General features: G+C 39.8%; 1 protein-coding gene across 6 annotated transcripts in view; it reads right to left on the bottom strand.

The window, feature by feature from the left end:
• Positions 1 to 20,616, bottom strand: part of KDM6A (lysine demethylase 6A) — a 288,042-nt gene that overhangs the window by 110,442 nt on the left and 156,984 nt on the right. For 2 of the 6 annotated variants that reach the window (XM_070944238.1, XM_070944239.1), the window contains 9 exons: positions 20,423 to 20,516; positions 19,037 to 19,163; positions 9,361 to 9,459; positions 8,743 to 8,962; positions 8,071 to 8,205; positions 7,487 to 7,636; positions 6,895 to 6,993; positions 5,955 to 6,059; positions 4,616 to 5,011 (listed from right to left, as the gene is read on the bottom strand). In XM_070944238.1, the coding sequence (XP_070800339.1) occupies positions 4,616 to 5,011; positions 5,955 to 6,059; positions 6,895 to 6,993; positions 7,487 to 7,636; positions 8,071 to 8,205; positions 8,743 to 8,962; positions 9,361 to 9,459; positions 19,037 to 19,163; positions 20,423 to 20,516 (1,425 nt within the window). The remainder of the gene's footprint in view (positions 1 to 4,615; positions 5,012 to 5,954; positions 6,060 to 6,894; positions 6,994 to 7,486; positions 7,637 to 8,070; positions 8,206 to 8,742; positions 8,963 to 9,360; positions 9,460 to 19,036; positions 19,164 to 20,422; positions 20,517 to 20,616) is intronic. The other 4 variants (XM_070944240.1, XM_070944241.1, XM_070944242.1 and 1 more) reach the window with 2 other exon arrangements.

The raw sequence follows: 20,616 nt of genomic DNA, 5'->3' as shown, positions 1-20,616 counted from the left end.
GATTCCAGAGGGTAGGTGCCCCCACAGAGAAGGCCCTCCCCCTGGGGGTCACCAGCCTGCACTGTTTGGCTGATGGCACCCCGAGGAGGCCCTCTCTGTGGGAGCGCACGGGTCGATGGGAGATCGTCGGTGGCAGCAGGCGGTCTCGAAGATAGCTAGGCCCTATGCCATGGAGCGCTTTAAAGGTGATAACCAACACCTTGAAGCGCACCCGGAAGACCACTGGGAGCCAGTGCAGCTCGCGCAGGAGCGGTGTTACATGGGAGCGCCAGGCTGCTCCCGTCACTACCCGCGCTGCTGCATTCTGGACCAGTTGGAGCCTCCGGGTGCTAAAAATCAGATTATAAAAAAATCTGAGGGATCACCTTTTTTCATGAGTCTATACCCATCCAACTAGGTCAGGCAGAATGGGCATGCTGCACATCCCATCAGCCAAAAAATGTCAGCTGGCAGAGACCAAAAGGAAGCTTTTTCTGCAGTGGCTCTATGAACATCCTCTCTTCAGACATCAGAATGACCCCAATCCTGTTACCTTTTGATAAATCCCTAAAATCCTGGTTATGTTCCCCAGTATGCAGTGCTGAATGTGCAAAGAGTCCTGCTTCTTATATTGCTAACTGGTCAAATATCATCTTCTTTTATATATTGAATTGGATGTTTTTAATGTTTTTACTGGTTTTACTGTTTTATTATTTTAAAATATTTTTAAATCTTTAAATTGTAATATATTTTCTGAATTGTAAATTGCCCAGAGTCATTGACTGAGATGGGCAGCCATAGAAATTGAATGAATGAATGAATGAATGAATGAATGAATGAATATCTAAAATGGGTACAACAGGATTTTATAGATTTCTAACACATTTCTAAATTCATTATACTCAAAAGATACCATAAACTAGAATAAATTGATAGTAAATGCTGAGAAATCTTTAATGCAAAAAAGAGAAATGCACGGATTTTCTTAGGTCAAAAGCAAATTCTACCTGTTCGTGTGAATTTCCTGAGAAATTATGAGTAGCAATGAAAAACACTTTCAATATTATTTTAATTGTACATTGTATTATTTATTATGCAATTACCTAAAAAAGGTCAGATTTTTCATTTTAATTACCTGTATTCAAATTTATTTTACTTTTTTAAAAAAAATTTCTTCTTACCGGCCCCTAGAGGTTCTTGATCAAATGTTCTTTCCCTCTAGAGCATGGGTGTCAAACTCACAGTGTCCCATTGCCGTCATGTGACATATTGCAACTTTTTTCCCGTTCTTGGAGCTGGGGTGGCGTGGCCTGCGCATGACACATCCGGCCCATAGGTCGCCAGTTTGACACTCCTGCTCTAGAGCATTCCTGTTAAATGAGTTTTCTTACACAGAACAACTTGGAGGAGGATTAAACTGAAGCACTTCACAAGAAGCTATAGAAACCGATGGAGAAAACATTAGGAAAAATAATTTTTAATCCATCATTTTCTTTATGAACTTCATACATTTGAAACATTATTCATTTAGATTATAATTTACATTTATAATTGTTTAATGCATTGTAAGCCGCCCTGAGTCTCTGGAGAAGGGCGGCATATAAATTGAACTAATAATAATAATAATAATAATAATAATAATAATAATAATAATAATAATAATAATAAATAGGAATCAAATAAGATTCCAATTTACCATTCAATTTAACTGACTTAAAAACAAACTTTTCCCCCTTGCTTTCACCATACTGTAAAGCAGTCAACCTAGATAAATATGGTTTTACATATTAAAGCCCATTCAGGGGGAATTCTCTTTTGCTGTTCCCATAAACTTTAATTGGATGAAGTGTTGCATGATCGGGCAACATACAACATATGGAAGATATTTCAAATGGGCTAACATACAGAATGAATCCAAAATCTTGGACCCATGACTCTTGTGAAATTGAAATTTAGCAAATTTTATAAAACATTTTATGACCAAAATTATAAAAAAAAACAGTTTATGACATAATACAAAATGTCACAAAACATTTCCTGTCTGATGTTTGACTGTGCTATAAAGTTCAACATGAGGTAGTTTTAAGGCAGATACATCTCTGAATATCTCCCTGAATTTTTAAGAACTTTTTAAGTACACTTGAAGCTCTCCCATTGTTGAAAGCATTGAGGAATCTAGTAAGGAAATATCTCTAAAACAATGACCCAAGGTGGCATGGGTTGTCTAATTTTTCCTTGAAATTGAAAAAGGAAAAATCACAAGATAAAAATATAACATCCAATACACAAATAACATGAATGAACAAGAGGATACCTTACATTCAGATATCCAATTGGAACCATCTCTGTAGAGACATATGGTTACTTAATTAAACACCAAATGTATTGTTATGAATTTCCTAAGAGAAATAAATTCAAAGCTCAATAATTAGTAAATAGATGAGCTAAGTTCAATGATAAATAAAATTCTTCCAAATCAATCCCCTTAAATTTTTAATTAAATTTTTGACTGTGTTTAGAATTTCATTAATATTTTTCTACCATGAAAACGGATAAAGCAAATATTTATTTATTTATTCATTCATTCATTCATTCATTCATTCATTCATTCATTCATTCATTCATTCATTTAATTTTATTTCTATACCGCCCTTCTCCCAAAGGACTCAGGGTGGTGTACAGCCTAATTAAAAACACAAAGACAGACAATATTTAAAAATAATTAAAATTATTAAATAATAGGCCCAATTTATAAAACCCCGAATTTAAAATCCCATTTAAAACCAATTAAAATCTTTATATTGATAGCCCAGCCTGGCGGAACAACATGGTTTTGAGGGCACAGCGAAATACATGGAGATCAGAGATTTTACGAATTTCTGGGGGGAGTTCATTCCAAAGGGCAGGGGCTCCCACAGAGAAGGCCCTCCCCCTGGGTGTCGCCAGCCGACATAATTTGGCTGATGGCACCCTGGGGAGACCCTCTCTGTGGGAGCGGACTGGCCGGTGGGAGGCTACTGGTGGCAGAAGACAGTCTTGAAGGTATCCAGGTCCAATGCCATGGAGCGCTTTAAAGGTGGTAACCAATACCTTGAATCGCACCCGGAAGACCACTGGGAGCCAGTGCAGCTCGCGCAGGAGGGTTGTCACGTGGGCTCAACGAGTTGCGCCCATAACCACCTGCGTGGCCGCATTCTGGACTTTTGTGATTAAACCCATTTTGTATTGGTGGAAGAAAATCATATTACTTTTCAAAGTAAGACATACCATATTTTTCGGAGTATAAGACGCACATTAGTTTTTGGGGAGGAAAATAAGAAAAAAAAAATCTGCCTATGCCTACCCGCATCCATTGGTATTCATCTGGCTAGCTTCCTTGCAGCAAACAACAGCCAACAGCCAATAGCCTGGTCAGCTTCAACATGTTATCGCAGCCTGATTAAGCACGAGCAGCTGATTGGCGGTTGGATCAGTCTCCCAGAATATCACTAATCAGCTGTTCCAGGTTGCGGGGATCGCCACAGCCCATCACCGACTCCACGCATCTTGTTTTTTGGCCTCCATGCACCGCATTTTTGGCCTCTGCGTGTTGTGTTTTCAGCCTCCACATGCTCCATTTTAGATCCATTCCAGACTGTGGGGATTGCCACAGCACATCATCGCCGATCGCTGCCTCTGCGCATCGTGTTTTCGGCCTCTGCATGCTTTATTTTTGGCCTCCATGCATTGCATTTTCAGCTGGTTCCAGGCGGCAGTGACAATCCCCACTGCCTGGAACTAGCCAAAAATGTGATGCGCGGAGGCAAAAATGGGTATGTGGAGGCCAAAAATCGTGGTGCGTGGAGGCCAAAAAATGGCTGAAAGGTGGGGCCGGAGGGTAGGTGGGGCTTTGGCAACATTCAGTATAAGACACACAGACATTTCCGCCCATTTTTAGGGGGAGGAAAAGTGTGTTTTATACTCCAAAAAGTACGTTAGTTCTACTTTAATAGTTATATATATAAAAAACTGATGTCTTATTTTGAGTTTTCAAAAAGAAAAAAAAATACTATATTTACTTGCAAACATTTCCTATGTTTGTGATTTTTTTCTTTTAGAAAACTAAAATTTTATTAAATAAATTCTTAAATAAAAATACTAAGAAATTCTAAAATAATGAATCTACTCAATTGGGTTTACTTAGTAAATATAATTGTAATTAATTGTAAATATAAATATCACCTGGTGATTCAAATATTTCATGTTCTTTCTGATTATTAATGAATGTTATGTTTTATTTCAACATATCTGTAAGTATCCTATAAACTGTTCCATTTTGGAAAATAGTTTACTTAGTAACATAGATTAAAGTCTGCAATCACATGACCTTGGGACACTGAAACTGTTGCAAATACATGCCAGTTGCCAAGCACCCAAATTTTAATTGTGTGACCATCGGGATACTGTGATGGTTGTAAGTGTGAGGACTGTTCATAAGTTATTTTTTTCAATGCCACTGTAACTTTAAACGGTCACTAAACAAATGGTTGAAAGTTGAGGACTACATGTATATTTCTACTGAATGGAAACTGTCATCTGGAAAAGAAAGTTATGCTCTTGCATCAACATTAAAAATTAAACTGATATTATCATTTACCTGAGTGGAGTTAGATAGTTGTTTTTTCCACGGCTCCTCTGCGCTGCTGGTCAGGTTTGTGCGGTTATGAGGTAGAGAGAGTGCGTTTCGCTGCAGGTAAGGCACGTTTCCATTACTTCCACTTCCTGTTATGTGATTATTGCCTATCAAAATAGTGTCTGTACTACTCAGCGTTTTTGCTGTGCTGCAGGGAACTGAGCCTGCTGGAAAGGGTCCATTTGCCATAGGCTGCCCAGGACAGGTTGGACGGATTCCGTGCTGTGTGATGTTAGGCACTCTGGTTAGAGCAACCTGTGGCTGCTGACCAGAGACAGAGTTTGTAGGCAGTGATGAGTCAGTTGTTGGCCCATTAGCAATTCCAGTAGATCGTACCTGTGCAACTCCCATCTGCCTCATCTAACAAAAAGGGAATAAAATATTTAAAAGGTTGGCAAATTATAGTTATGATTTTCTCAAGCATTTTTGGTGAAGCAGGTATTAAAGCTCAAACTACTTTCTTCTAAAGTTTATGAATATAAAGGTATACCCCATAAAAGATAGTACAAAATTATACAAGCCCATAATGTGACATATGAATCATTCTGTCTGAGCAAGATCATATTGAGCAGTAACAATGAAAAAAATGTTATCCCTTTGGCATATTTTATAGGCAAAAGTTGCATTTATGTACATGGCTGTCATTCTTAAGTCATACTTCTCAAAAGTACACTGGCAAAAATGAAATAAATACAACAGCAGCATAGTAAAACATAATAATAACAATCCAGCAGGAATCAGGAATAAGGAATAAGTGATGCAGCCAGGAGCAGTATATACCTCAACATAAAATGTTTGCCCCCGTTTTTCTTGTTAAAGCCAGACATATTTTTTGGCAAAACCATTATGCAAAAATATGCATCTTCATTTTTTTTTTAAAAAAAAAACTATGCTTCAAGTAGATATCCTGTCATCTAATAAAGACCGGAATAGTACTGTAAAATAACACTTTTGAGGTTTTACTTCACAAAATTCTCTAGCATCTCTATATAAGTTCATAATTAATGACAGAAAATAAATACCATATTATGAATGTGTACTACTTCCATGTTATTCCATGAAGAATAAATAATTGCACTATATTATCTCATTGCCTCTATGAAAAAATAAGCCTATGCTAATTCACCATATGAATTCCTTCTAATCTATTTAATCTATTTATTCATCCATCCTTTTCCCCCCTACTTACAAAACTGACCAACAATGACTAAAATATTCATACATATTTAAAATCCTAGAATTTTAAATGTCCAACCAATTTCATTTATAAGACAATCTGCAAAGTAAATGTGTTTGCTGGCACCTGCTGGTGTTGCTGCATCAAGACAAACTGACTCTCCAGCTGTTCCAGCATAAGTTTCTGTGCTGGATTTAAACTATTTCTATTTGCACGCAGCTGTTCCAAGTGCTGAAAAAGAAATAAAAATATATCTCCTATCACAATATGACCAAGGTATCTCCTTATTTACTTTCCTTTTAAAACCATCTTTTTAAAGTTTTAACTTTTTCATTTATGCAATAGCAAACTAAAATCCACTCAAAATCAGGACCGTTCCAAATGGAATTTCTTATGGCGACAGTTTATATAATAACAAAGTTGTTAATTTTGATGACAGATGCTGACATCAAGTCTTTGCAAAATTAATGTTTCATAGAGAATACTACACTGTACAGTATGCATAACAATAAATATAGATGGCTTTAGCTCTATCCCTACAGTTCTTCAAGCTATTTTTCTCTGTCAACCCCCTTACTTAGAGAGAAAAAAGATATTGGTTTTAAAAAGTCATTTAGTCTGTTAAAAAAACAGAGCTGTCCATTTTTTTGATTCAGTATACCAAGAATATCTTTTGAGTATTTCATTTAATCATCAAATATTGTAGGGTATCAAAATTATATCCTGCAAAAAAGTACTCTCAGAGCAAAAGCATTGTATGAAATGACTACTATTCTGTGACATGTTTGTCATGACATCCTATTCAAACAATAAAAATGTGTTTTCATACAAATGCAATGCTTTCAAGTAACATGCACAATATGTAGAAAAACTGTTTTAACTACAGTAATAATTTTTATGAATTTAAATGTCTTAGAAGAGAAAAACAAATGCATAAGTAAAAAACATTTAGTAAATACATTCACATTGACACACACATACACTAAAAGTCATGAGGCAAGATGTGAATGTTCTGATTTTATAGTTATATGTTATTAAGTAAAAAAAAACAAAAAAATCCCTTCACCTGTAATTTCTGTGGTGTCAAGCACCAAGAATGTATTTGCTGCTGTACTGGAGGAGGATGTGACATTGTATGGCCACTGCTCCAAGCCTCTAAAGTGTTCTAAAAACAATTAATAACAATAACAACAACAATAATAATAGTGTTAGTAGAGTATCTAAAATTCAAATTGTCTCAATGGTGCTCACTACAAATCAATTCTTAAAGGAACAGTAAAATACTGCCAAATACAATAAAACATTGGTTAATATGTGAGATAATGCAAAAAAAACCAACCAATTATGATGAATAATTAAATAAAATCAAATGATATATATTTCAAAATTCACCAAAATTCATTTCAGTTTCTATGATACCATCCATGTGATGATTCAGGATTCCAAATATAAGCAAAGATGATAGACAAAATGGCATGGCCCTTTTCAAACCTTCTGCTATGGTACTGTTATAGCTATTGTAATGGTGAACTACTCTTACACCAATGTCACAGTTGTGAATATTATAACTGTTATAAAGACCTATCTTGGTAATTGCCTAATTCTTTTGAAGGGCTGATTCTTGAAATTAAGTGGGGCTCTTATATGAGTATATATACCTTGGTTGGACTAGATGGTCTTTTCCTCTTGGCTGGACTGGACAGGTCATCTACATGGCTAGAAGGAATCATGTGTAGTGGCAACTGCTGTGAAATAGGTGTCTGACTGAGGCCTAGTACAGGTTCAGTATTTTGATGAGGTTTACAAGCCTAGGAATTAGAGGGAGAGAAAATATGGTTCTATTCATTTTAAACTGTTCCTTGAATAGTATCTTTTACCAGTTGTACATTTTAAAAAGGGCTGTGAATTTACTCTGAACTTATTTACTGAAAATCAATTTCATAGTATCAAAGAAGTAGTGTGTACCTTTCATGGGTTTGTTTTCAAAACAGATAGACAAAAAATTGCTGCAAATTCTATGTGGGAAATCTTCGTGATAATTATGAAATCCACAAAGGTTCTAAAATGGTAACCCCCATATTTCTTCCATGACAGAGAGGTTCTTTAATCTCCCTCTGCTATTAAATCTTATTACCAGTGAAAACTAACTCTGTGCTACAGCAAAATAATTTTGACTACTACGATTGATTGAAAAGAACCCTTAAAAAGCTGGGCACCTGCAGAACATAACCCAACTTCTCACCTGCTGTGTTGTGTTCATGGCACCCTGCCTGGAGGTAAGCTCTGCGGGGATTGGTAGGCTCCATGCCTCCTCAATACTAGGAAGTAATTTAGTTTTATTCTGTAGACTACCTTGTGGAAGGTTACACAACTGAGCCTAGGAAAAATTATGTAAAAAGTGAATTTAACACAAGCCTAATTTAGTAAGATCAAGTCCATGAAATTTTCCTAAATTCTGTACTCTATTATGTCTTAGAAAGGATCAATTTTAAATCTGGGACTTCAGAGAAATGCTAAGGATAAAGAGGGTAACCAGATATAAACCTTTGTGAGAATTGGAATAAAACTGAGCTCTGATTTCAGTGGTCTCATTAATCCTTTGGTTCTGAAGGTGCTAACAAGAGCAAAAGATAGTGTGTGTATTCTCTTACTAAATGCTATAACTTAAAATGTAGACAACACAAAATATGCATAAATTATATCAAGATACAAAAAATACTTAAGAATAGAGACCCACTTAAAATGAAAAATCAAATGAAACTGCAAGCTATGGCATGTCCTGAATGCATATGGAAACAGACTGTGAAGCTTATGAAACAATCACATATAAAACGTCTGTGTCCTTATTTTCCTCCTCCTTTCTAAACTTGATATTATTGCTAAATAGATCCCTATTTTAAGACCATGTTTTTACCTGTAAATACTTTATTCGTGCTGCAAGTGCAGAGGTATTACTACAGTTTTTGCTTCTGGTTGCATTTAAGTAGCATTTAATGGCATCCTGAGACTGATTGCAGGATTCATAGAGTGTGCCAAGATCCATCCAGGCTGCAGCATGGCCATGGTCCAATTGTACAGCACAGATATAGGCCTGTAATGCATCCATAGGCTGATTCTGTTGTTGGTACAGCACACTAAAAAGACAAATACTCAATTGTAAGTAACAAAATCATCTCCAAAGTTTCATCATTTGTCTCAATTTGTACTTAAATAAGTGATAAGCATAATTCTCTAGAATAATAAAGCTATAAAATCTCAATTTACTATAATGGAATGATTGGAAGTGCTTCAAATATCTTTTTAAAAAAGAAATTGTATTGTACAGTGCTTAGTAAATTTTGCCTAAAAATTAGTCTTAACATTAACTTAACTTAACATTAAATATATACATCTCAGATGTGAAGAATATCTAGCGTAAGAAATTATAATAACTTTATAGTTCCAAGATAGTTATATGATAAAACATCTATTAAAAACCATTTTGCTGAATTATATTAAATTTTGTTACATTACTTCTCTCATAATCTCTTACCCTATAGAACACCATGTGTCTGCACTTGCTTCTGATTTATCAATAGATTGCCTGTAAGAAATAAAGGCATCCTGAACTTTCCCAATACTTGAATAGCACCTGAAAGAAAAGATGGATAAAAACAAATATTGAGACTGATTTTATAATTGTTTGCTTTTAATACTGCATAGATTAATTATAATTCATGTATTCTTACAATTTGCTGTCTGGTTCAATTTATCTTATCAATTTCACCAGAATCAATTTTACCAAAACCTTGCAACCATCAAAAAATTTCTACCATTATGAAATACAAGTGGCAATTGTATGCTTCATTCATAGGTTATCTACTTATAATAATTGCCAATATTACATAATAAATGAAAAACTAGTATAGAATGAAATGTGAACTGAAAGCAACGAATATTTTATGTGGAAAATCTGTCTTTTATTTCTCTTCCCCCAAACTAAATAGAATAGAATAGAATAGAATAGAATAGAATTTTTTATTGGCCAAGTGTGATTGGACACACAAGGAATTTATCTTGGTGCATATGCTTTCAGTGTACATAAAAGAAAAGATACGTTCATCAAGAATCATAAGGTACAACACTTAATGAAACACTAAATTGAAGGAATTAGTTTTAGAGGCCATAACTAAGGCTACACAAAATTAATTTAAAATAAAGAATTCAGTGATATTATTTTAGAATACAATTAAGCATTAAAATTGGAATAGAATATAAACCATCAGGAGTATTTTCATATAGTCTGCAGACTATTAAGTAGATAGTTACTACAAATAATATACTTTCCTAATAAAATCTCAGACTTATTTACGTTTAATACAGCAAGACAGATAGTCCTTGACTTATGACTCCAATAGAGAATGGAAAATTCTTCATTAAATGGAGTGGTCATTACACCTCATTAAGTGCAGAGCATCACATCCAATTTTATTATTTTTTGTTGCAGTCATTAAGACATCATGTGACCACAACCTGCAACCTTCCTAATGGATTTCCCAATAACTTTGCTTGTAGGAAGCTGGCTGGGAAGGTTGCAAATGGCAATCCCAGATGTTGCAATAGCCATAGATACATGATGGTTGCCAAGCCTCTGAATGATAACAGACCTAAGTGAGAGGACCAAACATTAAATTGCTTTGTTTTAGGATTGTAGCAACTTCAAACAGTTGCTAAATGAAAGGTCATATTATCTCTACATAGGCACAGGAAGACTATCAGAAACTAGCAATGCAAAATTGAGGAAAACAGAATCTTTACTGAACTATTTTATAAACATCATATATTAGAAATAGGGATCAGCTATCCCTTGCTACTGGGCATACAAGCTATGATAATAAAGATTTTGAAATTGAACCAAAAATATCTGGAGGATTTCAGAATACTTGTTTTGTCATGCAACTATTCAAAGTGATAAATAAGCTATTAGAAGAAACTCAAAACATAAATCAGTGCTTTCATAACATGGTATTTATTTTTGTAGCCTAAATAATATACAAAAACAAGAGGCTTAGAAATCTCGAGTATGAGTTGCCACAACTGTATAATTGCCATTATTTGGCATAAAACCTGGAAGCTTCACAAATTTAAAGGATGACAATAAATCAAACAGCAAGAGCAGCACTTCACATACAGTACTTTTCGGAGTATAAAATGCACTCCCCCCTCCCCTCTAAAAGAGGGTAGAAATGTTTATGCGTCTTAAACATCGAATACAGCCATTTTTGGCCTCCTGAAACCTTGCCCCACGTGTCCCGTTTTCGTGAAAAACAGGCCCATTTTTCACAAAAACGGGATGTGCAGGGGGTTTGGGAGGCCTGCAGAGTGCTCCTGGGGGCTGGGGAGGGCAAAAACACGATGCATGGGGGATTTGGGAGGCCAAAACCAGGCCCATTTTTTGCAAAAACTGGCCCATTTTCCCAAAAATGGGGGCATTTTTGTCCTCTTCAGCCCCCAGGAGCACTCTGCAGGCCTCCCAAATCTTCTGGGTGTCCTGTTTTTGCGAAAAATGGGCCCGTTTTTGGCCTCCCAAACTCCCCACCCCACGCATCACATTTTTGCCCTTCCCAGCCCCCAGGAGCACTCTGTAGGCCTCCCAAACCCTCTGCATGCTCCATTTTTGCAAAAAAATGGGCCTGTTTTTGGCCTCCCAACCCCCCCACGTGTCACATTTTTGCCTTTCCCATTCCCCAGGAGCACTCTGTGAGCCTCCTAAGCCCTCTGCGTGCACCGTTTTTGCGAAAAACGAGCTCATTTTTGGTCTCCCAAACCCCATGTTGTGTTTTTGCCCTCCTCAGCCCCCAGGAGCACTCCGAAGGCCTCCCAAACCCTCTGCGCACCCTGTTTTTGGTCTACCAAAACCCCCACAAAATGGGATGTGCAGAGGTTTTGGGTGGCCTGCAGAGTGCTCCTGGGGGCCGGGGAGGGCAAAAACATTTTTTTTTTCTTGTTTACCAGTTCGAAATCTTGGTGTGTCTTATATTCCAGTGTGTCTTATAGTCCAAAAAATATGGTAATTAAAAAATAAGATCACATAAACTTCTCTTTAAGTAACCACATGTACTTTTGCTAATGAGTTCATCTCTATACTTATTCTGAACAATCCCAGGCATATTACAAAATATTATCAGCATTGAACATTTTTCTACAAAACGGACGTTGTCTTACCTGAACATCCATTTTTGTTGTGCTGTGAGGATAATCCATGCATGGGTTAACTCTCATCTATCTGCCAGAGACTCAGTGTAGATTTTTTTTCTCTTTGACCACACCTCCTCTGCTTGGCTGAGCTTCAGTTGTTTCATGAAGGCATAGTCCTCCAACGTGTCCTATGAAGGAAGAAAAACCCACCCAGGCCATAATCAGGAAGATGAATGGGCGGGATGGATTATCCTCACAGCACAACAAAAATGGACATTCAGGTAAGACAACGTCCATTTTCCATTGTGCTTGGATAATCCATGCATATACCCAAGTTTAAGTACAATGGGCGGGAGGCTGACTGACCTCTGGGCTCCGGATGGAGTGTACACTCTCCAACACCCGTCATCCAAATCTGCCAAGACATATTTGTCCAATTTGTAATGGCGTATAAATGGCAACAAAGATGACCAAGTGGCCGCTCTACAAATGTCACTGACGGAAGCCTGCGTAGCCCAAGCAGCAGTCGTGGCAGCGCCTCTAGTCGAATGTGCCAAAATCCGCCCAGGCAAAGGCTTAGCCTTGAGTTCATACACTTTTGCAATGCAGGCCTTCAGCCAGCAACCCACTGTAGCAGATGAAACTTTCCTGCCCATCGATGAAGAGTGAAAGGACACCAAAAGAGCTTCAGTCCACCTAAATGATGCCGTTCTCTTAATGTACCTGAGGAAGGCCCTCCTAATGTCCAAGGTATGCCATCTTTCTTCCAGAGGATGGTTAGGAGATGGACAGAAATCAGGCAGAATGAGCTCCTGGGTACGGTGATACCAGGAGTTTACCTTGGGCAGAAAGGAGGGATCCAGCCGCAGTACCACTCTGTTTGAATGGAAAATACAGAGATCCCCTCGTATGGACAAGGCTGCCAATTCAGATATCCCCCTGGCAGATGTAATGGCCAGGAGAAAGGCGACTTTGAGGGTCAGGAAATGGAGGCTGATGGAGTTCAAATGGCGAAGTCGTCATGGCCTAAAGGACCAGGAGAAGGTCCCATGTTGGGTAGCGATGAATCACAGGTGGTTGGAGATTGGTAGTCCCCTGGAGGAAACTACAGACCCTTGGATGGTGAGCAAGGGTACGGTGTGAGTCACAAATAAGTACAGTAGACAAAGCCACAACTTGCTGGCGTAGAGTGGTTGGAGCCAACCCCTTGTCTAATCGCACTTGCAGGAAGTCAAGGACTTCAGGAACAGATGCCGAAGTCGGGTCGATGAGGTCCTTGGAACACCAAAGACAGAAGGAACTTCAGGAAGCGCTGTAAATCCGGTTCGTTGATGGACGCCTGTATGGTGTGTATCACCTTCCCTGAAAGATTATCTTTCCTCAGAAGGATCCTCTGAAGTACCAGACGGTCAACTGGAGCCACTGGGACTCCGGATGGAGTATGACCCCCTGGCTGAGAGAGATCCTGTCCTGGGGAATCCTCCAGGGTCGGGACACAGAGAGATTCATGAGGTCGGCATACCAGGAATGGCGAGGCCAATGTGGGATGACCAGCAGCACTTCTGCTCTTTCTGCCAGCAGTTTCCAAAGCACCCTCGGAATGAGTGCGAGGGGTGGGAATGCGTATAACATTCCTGGTGGCCACGGAGACTGGAGAGTGTCGCAACCTTCCACCTCTGGGCTCGGGAATCGGGAGAAGAACCGTGGGAGATGTGTGTTCTCTGGTCGAGCAAACAAATCGAGGATTGGTTGGCTGAACCTCAGGGAAAAGCTCTTGGAAGATCTGCAGATGAAGACACCATTCTGACGGATCCAGTTGCCACCTGCTCAGCCAGTCTGTCTAAATGTTGGATGATCCAGAAATGTGCTCTGTCCTGAGGGAGAGTGTGTACTTCTCCATCCAGTTCAGCAATCTCTCTGCTTCTGACATGAGAGCTTGTGAACGAGTGCCCCCTTCTCGATTTATATATGCTTTTGTGGCCACATTGTCCATCAAAATAAACACATGTTGACCTGTTACTGCATCCCAGAAGTGGCAGAGGGCAAGGTGGACTGCCTGCAGTTCTAGCCAATTGATGCTGTTTTTCTGCTCCATTGGGGACCATTGTCCCTAGGCCACTCGGGAAAGCAGATGTGCCCTCCAGCCAGATAGGCTTGCATCCGATGTCACTGTGACTCTGTGTGGTTCCTGGAACATGCAGCCTTTCTGAAGCGCCGTAGATGTTCACCAGTGGAGGGAAAGATGTACAGAAACCATAACCTTGGACCTGGAGTTGCTGTGTCCTGTTCTCTGAAATGGCAGTAAGAACCATTGCAGGGGTCGCGCATGTCTGCGTGCCCATGGCACCATTGAAATACATGAAATCATTTTCCCTAGCAACTGAGACAGAAGCAGCAAGGGAACCGACCTGTGTGAGGCAACTCGTGACACCAACTCTTTGATGCTGGTTTGATAACCTGGGAACAGGTAAACCTGACCTTTAAGCGAGTCGATCACCACCCCAAGATGGAATATGCAGGTGGTAGGTTGCAGATGACTCTTTTCCCAGTTCAAGGAAAAACCATGGCTTTGAAGAATGTAACTGACCGTCTCTAAATCCTTTGTGGCTTGTGCCCGGGTAGATGACAAGATTAATCTGTCGTCCAAGTACTACAGGATGCATACTGGAACCAAGCATACTGTTGCTGCTACTGTCACCAACAACTTGGTAAATGTCCTGGGGGCTGATGACAGGCTGAACGGCATGGCTCGAAAGTGGAAGTGGCGACTGGCATATGTGAAACTCAGGAGCTTGCGATGTGTTGGGTGGATCGGGACATGTAAATAGGCCTCTTTGAGGTCCACAGTTGTCAGAAGATCGCCCTCCCTTATGCATCCCAGGATCGATCTGAGGGATTGCATTTTGAACCGTCAATATAGGATAAATTTGTTGAGTTGCTTGAGGTTCAAGATCCCTCTCCAGCCCCCTGAACTCTTGGGCACCAGGAACAGAATGGAATAAAACCCGGTTCATGCTTGTCCTACCGGCACCGGTTTTATGGCTTTTATGTTCAATAAATGCTGGACCTCGGCGTCCATCAGCTGATTTCTTAGTGGATGCTGAGATATCAGGCAAGGTAGGTAATGGTTTGGAGGGCTGGATCAGAATTTTAAGGTGAGGCCTAGCCCCACCGTCCAAAGAACCCAAGCGTCTGTTGTGGATAACTCCCATTGGTGATGGAAATGATGGAGACAACCGCCAATGGGATGAAGAGGCTGAGCGTCACTTGCCCCACCGAAAGGATCTAGCAGCAGTCCCCCAAAAGGGTCTCTTTGTAGGCAGTTGGCGCCTGCCTCTGTCTCTGAAGGACAGTCAAATCCCTGGGAGTAGAGACATTGAAAATAGTACCCCCTGGGCCCGGAGTAAGGCCGAAAGGTCTGCCGCCGTGAATACGGGGAATACCTACAATCTGGCCTCTTGTATGAGGAGGGTAACACCTTCCTCTTGTCCTTTCCCTCAATCAGAATTGGATCTAAGGCATCCCCCCCCAAAAGTCGACCCTTTGTAAGGAACAGAAGCCAGTTTCCACTTAGCTTTCATATCTGCTCTCCAATGGCATAGCCATAATAGGCGACATGAAGTCACTGCTAACACCAAGGCTCGAGAAGCAAATTTGGCCGCATCCAAAGATGCATCTGCTGAATATTCAGTAGCAGCCACCAATTTGTTAATATCTTGGTGGAGCTGTGTATCATTTGGAGGCAACCACTTTTGTAATTGGCGGAGCCATATGAGGGAAGCTCGAGAAAAAAACAATGTTGATGTTGTAGCTCTAATGGCCCAAGCAGCTGCCTAGTGAGTCTTTCTAAGGGCAACTTCAGCATTCCTATTCTCCATTTTCAAAACTTCAAGGATGTCATTAGACAAAACTGTGGAAGATGTTAAACTAACCACAGGGGCATCCACAGTGGGAGTTGTAGAAGGTTTTCTAGGTCTGGCGCCGCACAGTAAAATCTTTTATCATGATCGCTAGACGCAGCTAAAGTACCTGGCTGACTCCATTGCTTCTGAATAACCTCAGTGAAAAGCTGCAGGCAAGGAATAAATTCCTGATCAGGAGTTGGTACAGGAAAAAGGTCCCCATGTGCATTAAGAGCCCATTGTGATTGGTCTATTGGAGTCTCATCAACTCCCATATTAGTCGTGACTTTTGCTTTATGAAGCAATGACTTAAACACCGAAGGGCAAAAGAGACCCGTAAAGGCTGGTCTATCTGGTAACACCCCCTCATTATCCGAGAACTCAGGATCACCCTGGTCCTCCTCTCCTCTCCAAGAGTCAACATCCTCAACCGAGCTGTGCTGAGATGGAGAATCCAGTCTCGGGTTCTCCAGAACCTGAACCTGACTCTGGAGCTGATAGTTGGCTGAAAAGGAGGGTAAATTACTCCCTTGAGAAAGCCCTGTAGCAATAGCTTTTGTGAATGCTTCTGTAAGCAGAGCTTGAAAGTCTAGGGTTAGCCCCGAACCTTGTCCCTCCCCAAAGCGGAGCCCCGCTGTCATCGGGGTAAATGTCGCTTCCGGGGCTACATGTGGAACCTGAGGGGCCCTCGGTAACCCAGACTGTGAAAGTCTAGGTAGAGGAAACGCCTCCCCCAGGGACACTGCAAACTGGTATTGGTGCTGCTCATCAGCCCCTCCCAGTGACCAACTATGTAACTGTTCCTGCTCCTGTTGAGATGCAGGAACTTACACGTCTGAGGCAGACAACACAGTTTCTGCAGTAGAAATGACCTGAGGCCATTTATCCTGGGCTTGTTGCTGAGCCTTTGTGAATTGTCACTCTAAGGCCTCATGGCATCTCTTCGCATCTTTGTCACTGCATGTAGACTTTGTAGGAGGTATAGGCGTTGAAGGCCTCTGTTGCCTGCATTACTCCTGGAGGTAGGCTGTGAGCTTTTACTGCCAGGATTACCAGCCTTACGGGCCCTGGTAGGACCCCTAGATTGGGCAGTGTCAAGAGATAAATCAGGATCAGCCATAATGCTGTAACCCCTGGAAAAGGGCCAAATCAAATCTGGATCCTGAGGCAAAAGATGTCAAGAAAACAAAAAGTCTGTTGGCTATGACTTAGAACAACAAATAAATCCAGGAACTACTGACTGAGCCTTCAATGGAAGTCCCCAGCCCAGTGTTGTTGTTATCTGGCACGAAATGCCAAGCCATTAAAATAGGTGCAAAAACTCCGTTGCCTTGTTAGCATCTTTAATTGGCCCAAAGGTATAAGAACGAACCATCCTCCCAGCATCCACACAGCAGCCCAAACAGGGGCAATTAGAAAGCACAGGAGTGGAGCCCCAACTCCCTCAGCACTGCTTTGCTATTGGTAAATTTGGCGGGAAATTCAAATGGTCGCTTCTTGACTCTGCGGCTTGTCAAAAGAAAACAAAATGGTGCACGAGCCAACCAACTTGCCAAGCGCTTCTGCAGCGTCACTCACGATTGGAGAGTACACTGACTCCTGCATGCCTCTGTGGACGATGAAGCCAGGAAAGAGCACAGGCGCGAAAGCAAAAGACTTTCCCAGCACCACGAAGCTTCCAAAGTCCTCAGAGTTTGCCGCGGTGACCTGGGCAGTGACTCCGGAGCCGCCCTAAAGTACGGGAGCTATGGGCGGTGGTGGTTGTGCTGGCGGACCGGGGAACCAGCTCACCCGCTGGCGGCAATTTAGCAAACTCAAGCTGGTTGGAGCTGCCCAGAAAGGGACAGAACTCCGAATGCTGCTTTACAATTATCCGGGTGGCGGCAGTTGGCCTCGAGCCCCAGGAACGACTAGCCAGCCACCAGCAGCTGAGGGCAAGCCACAGCTACAAGCTGCCTTCCTACAGTAATGAGGAAGAACTTCAGCTCCCCATACAAAAAAACCAGTCCAAATTCAAAACAAATTCAAAATAAGAAAAATAAGAAAAAAAAACCTAATAGAATCCAATGCTGAAAATAACTCTAACTGCCAGAGCAGTGATACACACGTCTCTCTAGCTAGACTGAGTGAAACAACTGAAGCTCAGCCGAGCAGAGGCGGCGTGGTCAAAGGACAAAAAAGAAAAAATCTACACTCAGTTTCTGGCAGATAGATGAGAATTAACCCATGCATGGATTATCTGAGCAGCACAATGGAAAATAATTGTCTTCAAACAAACCAGATAGGCTTGGTTAACAACCATTTGTTCAATAACTGTTCAAAGTTATGAGGTCCTGAATGAGGAGGTTTATAGCTGGTCTTCAAATTTGCAGCTATTGCAGCATTCCCATGGTCACATGATCACAATTCATGGCAATTGGCTTACAATTACAATTACAGAGTCCTGCAGTCACATGATTGCCATTTGCAACCTTCACTACTAGCTTCCAACAAGCAAAGTCATCGGGGAACTTGGCAGGAGGTCACAAATAGGGATAATGTGATTGTGGAACACTGTGACTGCATGGAATTCACCTAACAGCCACAAATAAAATTACCACTGTAGGTTTACGTAGTCATATGATGCCATATTTTACTACTGCATTGCTTAGCAACAGATTTCCTGGACCCAATTACCATTATTAACCAATTGTGATGTCCCTGTGGGTTTTACTCCACTAGTCATAGCTGACTTTAGGGGGTGAAGCTCATCTGTTTTTTAAGCCATTTCTATGGTCACGTGGCCAGCATGACATCATGCTACAGTGCAGAGTATAGGAACACTGTCACCTTTACAGTGAAATGGGACCTATTAATCTACTGCCTTTATATGCTTCTGAACTGTTAGGCTGGTAGGAGCTGATGCAAGTGATGGGAGCTCATGCCATCACACGGTGGTAGGACTCAAACCGCCAGAGCATAGACCTTTAGACCTTCTCTGGCATCTTTTAAACCACTGAGTCTCAAGGAGTAACTATATAAAATGTAGTAATTGCATAAAATAACATTACCCTATCATATAAATCAAGCATTTGCTTCCTCTACCTATATATTTGCTGAACCATAAACTTTGTTATAATTCATTCTTACCTTCCAAGGAAATACCAGGATTGGCCAGAGTTGGGATCTGCCTCTAGAGACTTTTGGAGACACTGAATAGCATAGTTTTCCTTGGTGGCTTTATCTCCTAATTGATCCACTGTATGATGCATCCAGCCTAAGAAAAGAAACATGTATATATTATTTGGTGTTTATGTTTTAGAATGAACCAGATTATTTATTATTTTATTTATTTATTATGTGTAAACCTTCCTATAAATATAGCTAGCAGAGATATTTACTTTATCAATTCAAAGAATTTTCTCATTTTCTTTTTCCCAAAGAAAATTAGCACTATAATTAGCAGACAATACAATCTGCTTAAATCTGAGCATCTTTACCAGTGAACCATTGCAGTTTTTCTTACAATTCTCTCGTTTTCATTTGCTTTATCAGAACAAATGAAAACTATAGCAATTATTCTATACAAACTATCCTTTATGAACCATTATATGTAAGGGGGAAAGGCAATATACAATTAAGGAAATACAAATAATCATAAATACAACATTAAAACAAAGAATAAGTACATCATTTTAAGATTTAAGCAGCCACTAAAAGGTAACATATAGGAATAGATATAGAATATATAGAGATCCTGAATTCATTACAATAATCTATATCAGAGAGGAAACATCTTTATTAGTAGGAGTCTTAATGTTAGATTACCCAGTCTCTGTAAAGGAAATCCATTATTGTATGTAGGATTGTATGTATGTAGGATGAGTTAGAGGTTCATGTGGAACTTTAGGTTACTAATAAGCTCTATTCGGGTGCAGCTGCTAAAGCTGAAGCCATTCCTATGTAACACCTGCCCTTTTTAAAAAAGAGCTTGGCTCTTCCCAGAAAACAGTTAAGACTCAGTTCCCAGTAGCAAACCAGCAAACTGTAGTTCCTTCTATAGTAGCACTGATAGCTGATTTCAAAGAATGCAAATACTTTGCTACTTCTAAATAAAAATGTATTTTATATACTGGTATATTTTATGAAGTTCTATACAATTCTTTTTCTATATTTTTATATAATCAATCCCAACCTGTAATTGTACCATAGGAAAAAAAAACACTAAACCACAGTTGCAAGGAATTGAAAGTAAAAGAGTAAGTTTTCCATTTACTTTGTTTGGATATTAATATCATTCTGAAAAATGAGCTATTTAAAGAAAAAAAGATAATTGATGGTAATATATGATTTAAAGCTGTATCCTTGCATCTCCTTGCATCTCCATATTTAGAAGATTGATGCAAAAATATCAAGTTATTTTTCTAATGAAAAATTAAAATCTGGAATTGAATTTTTGGAGAACTGGATGCATTACAATTTCCTGCAAATCAAAGAATATTAAAAAAACTCTTCCATTTCTTCATTTATACTTGCCTAACTGCTGCAACACAGTTGCTTTCACTTGTGCAGGAAGGTTTTCATACTGCAAAAGTTGTTCATATTCCTTCTTTGCCGAATGATATTTTCTCTAAAAAGTAGAATGAGATGTAAGTGATATTTTTTTTAAACTGGAAGCTGGATTGATATTACATACATACATACATACATACAGCAACTAACACATTGCA

This window comes from Pituophis catenifer, unplaced genomic scaffold (assembly GCF_029215685.1).
Source record: "Pituophis catenifer annectens isolate HBS135680 unplaced genomic scaffold, rPitCat1.0.hap2 SCAF_4, whole genome shotgun sequence".
Classification (NCBI taxonomy): domain Eukaryota; kingdom Metazoa; phylum Chordata; class Lepidosauria; order Squamata; family Colubridae; genus Pituophis; species Pituophis catenifer.
Note: the sequence above shows the minus strand (reverse complement) of the source record. Positions and strands in the feature narration are given on the sequence as shown.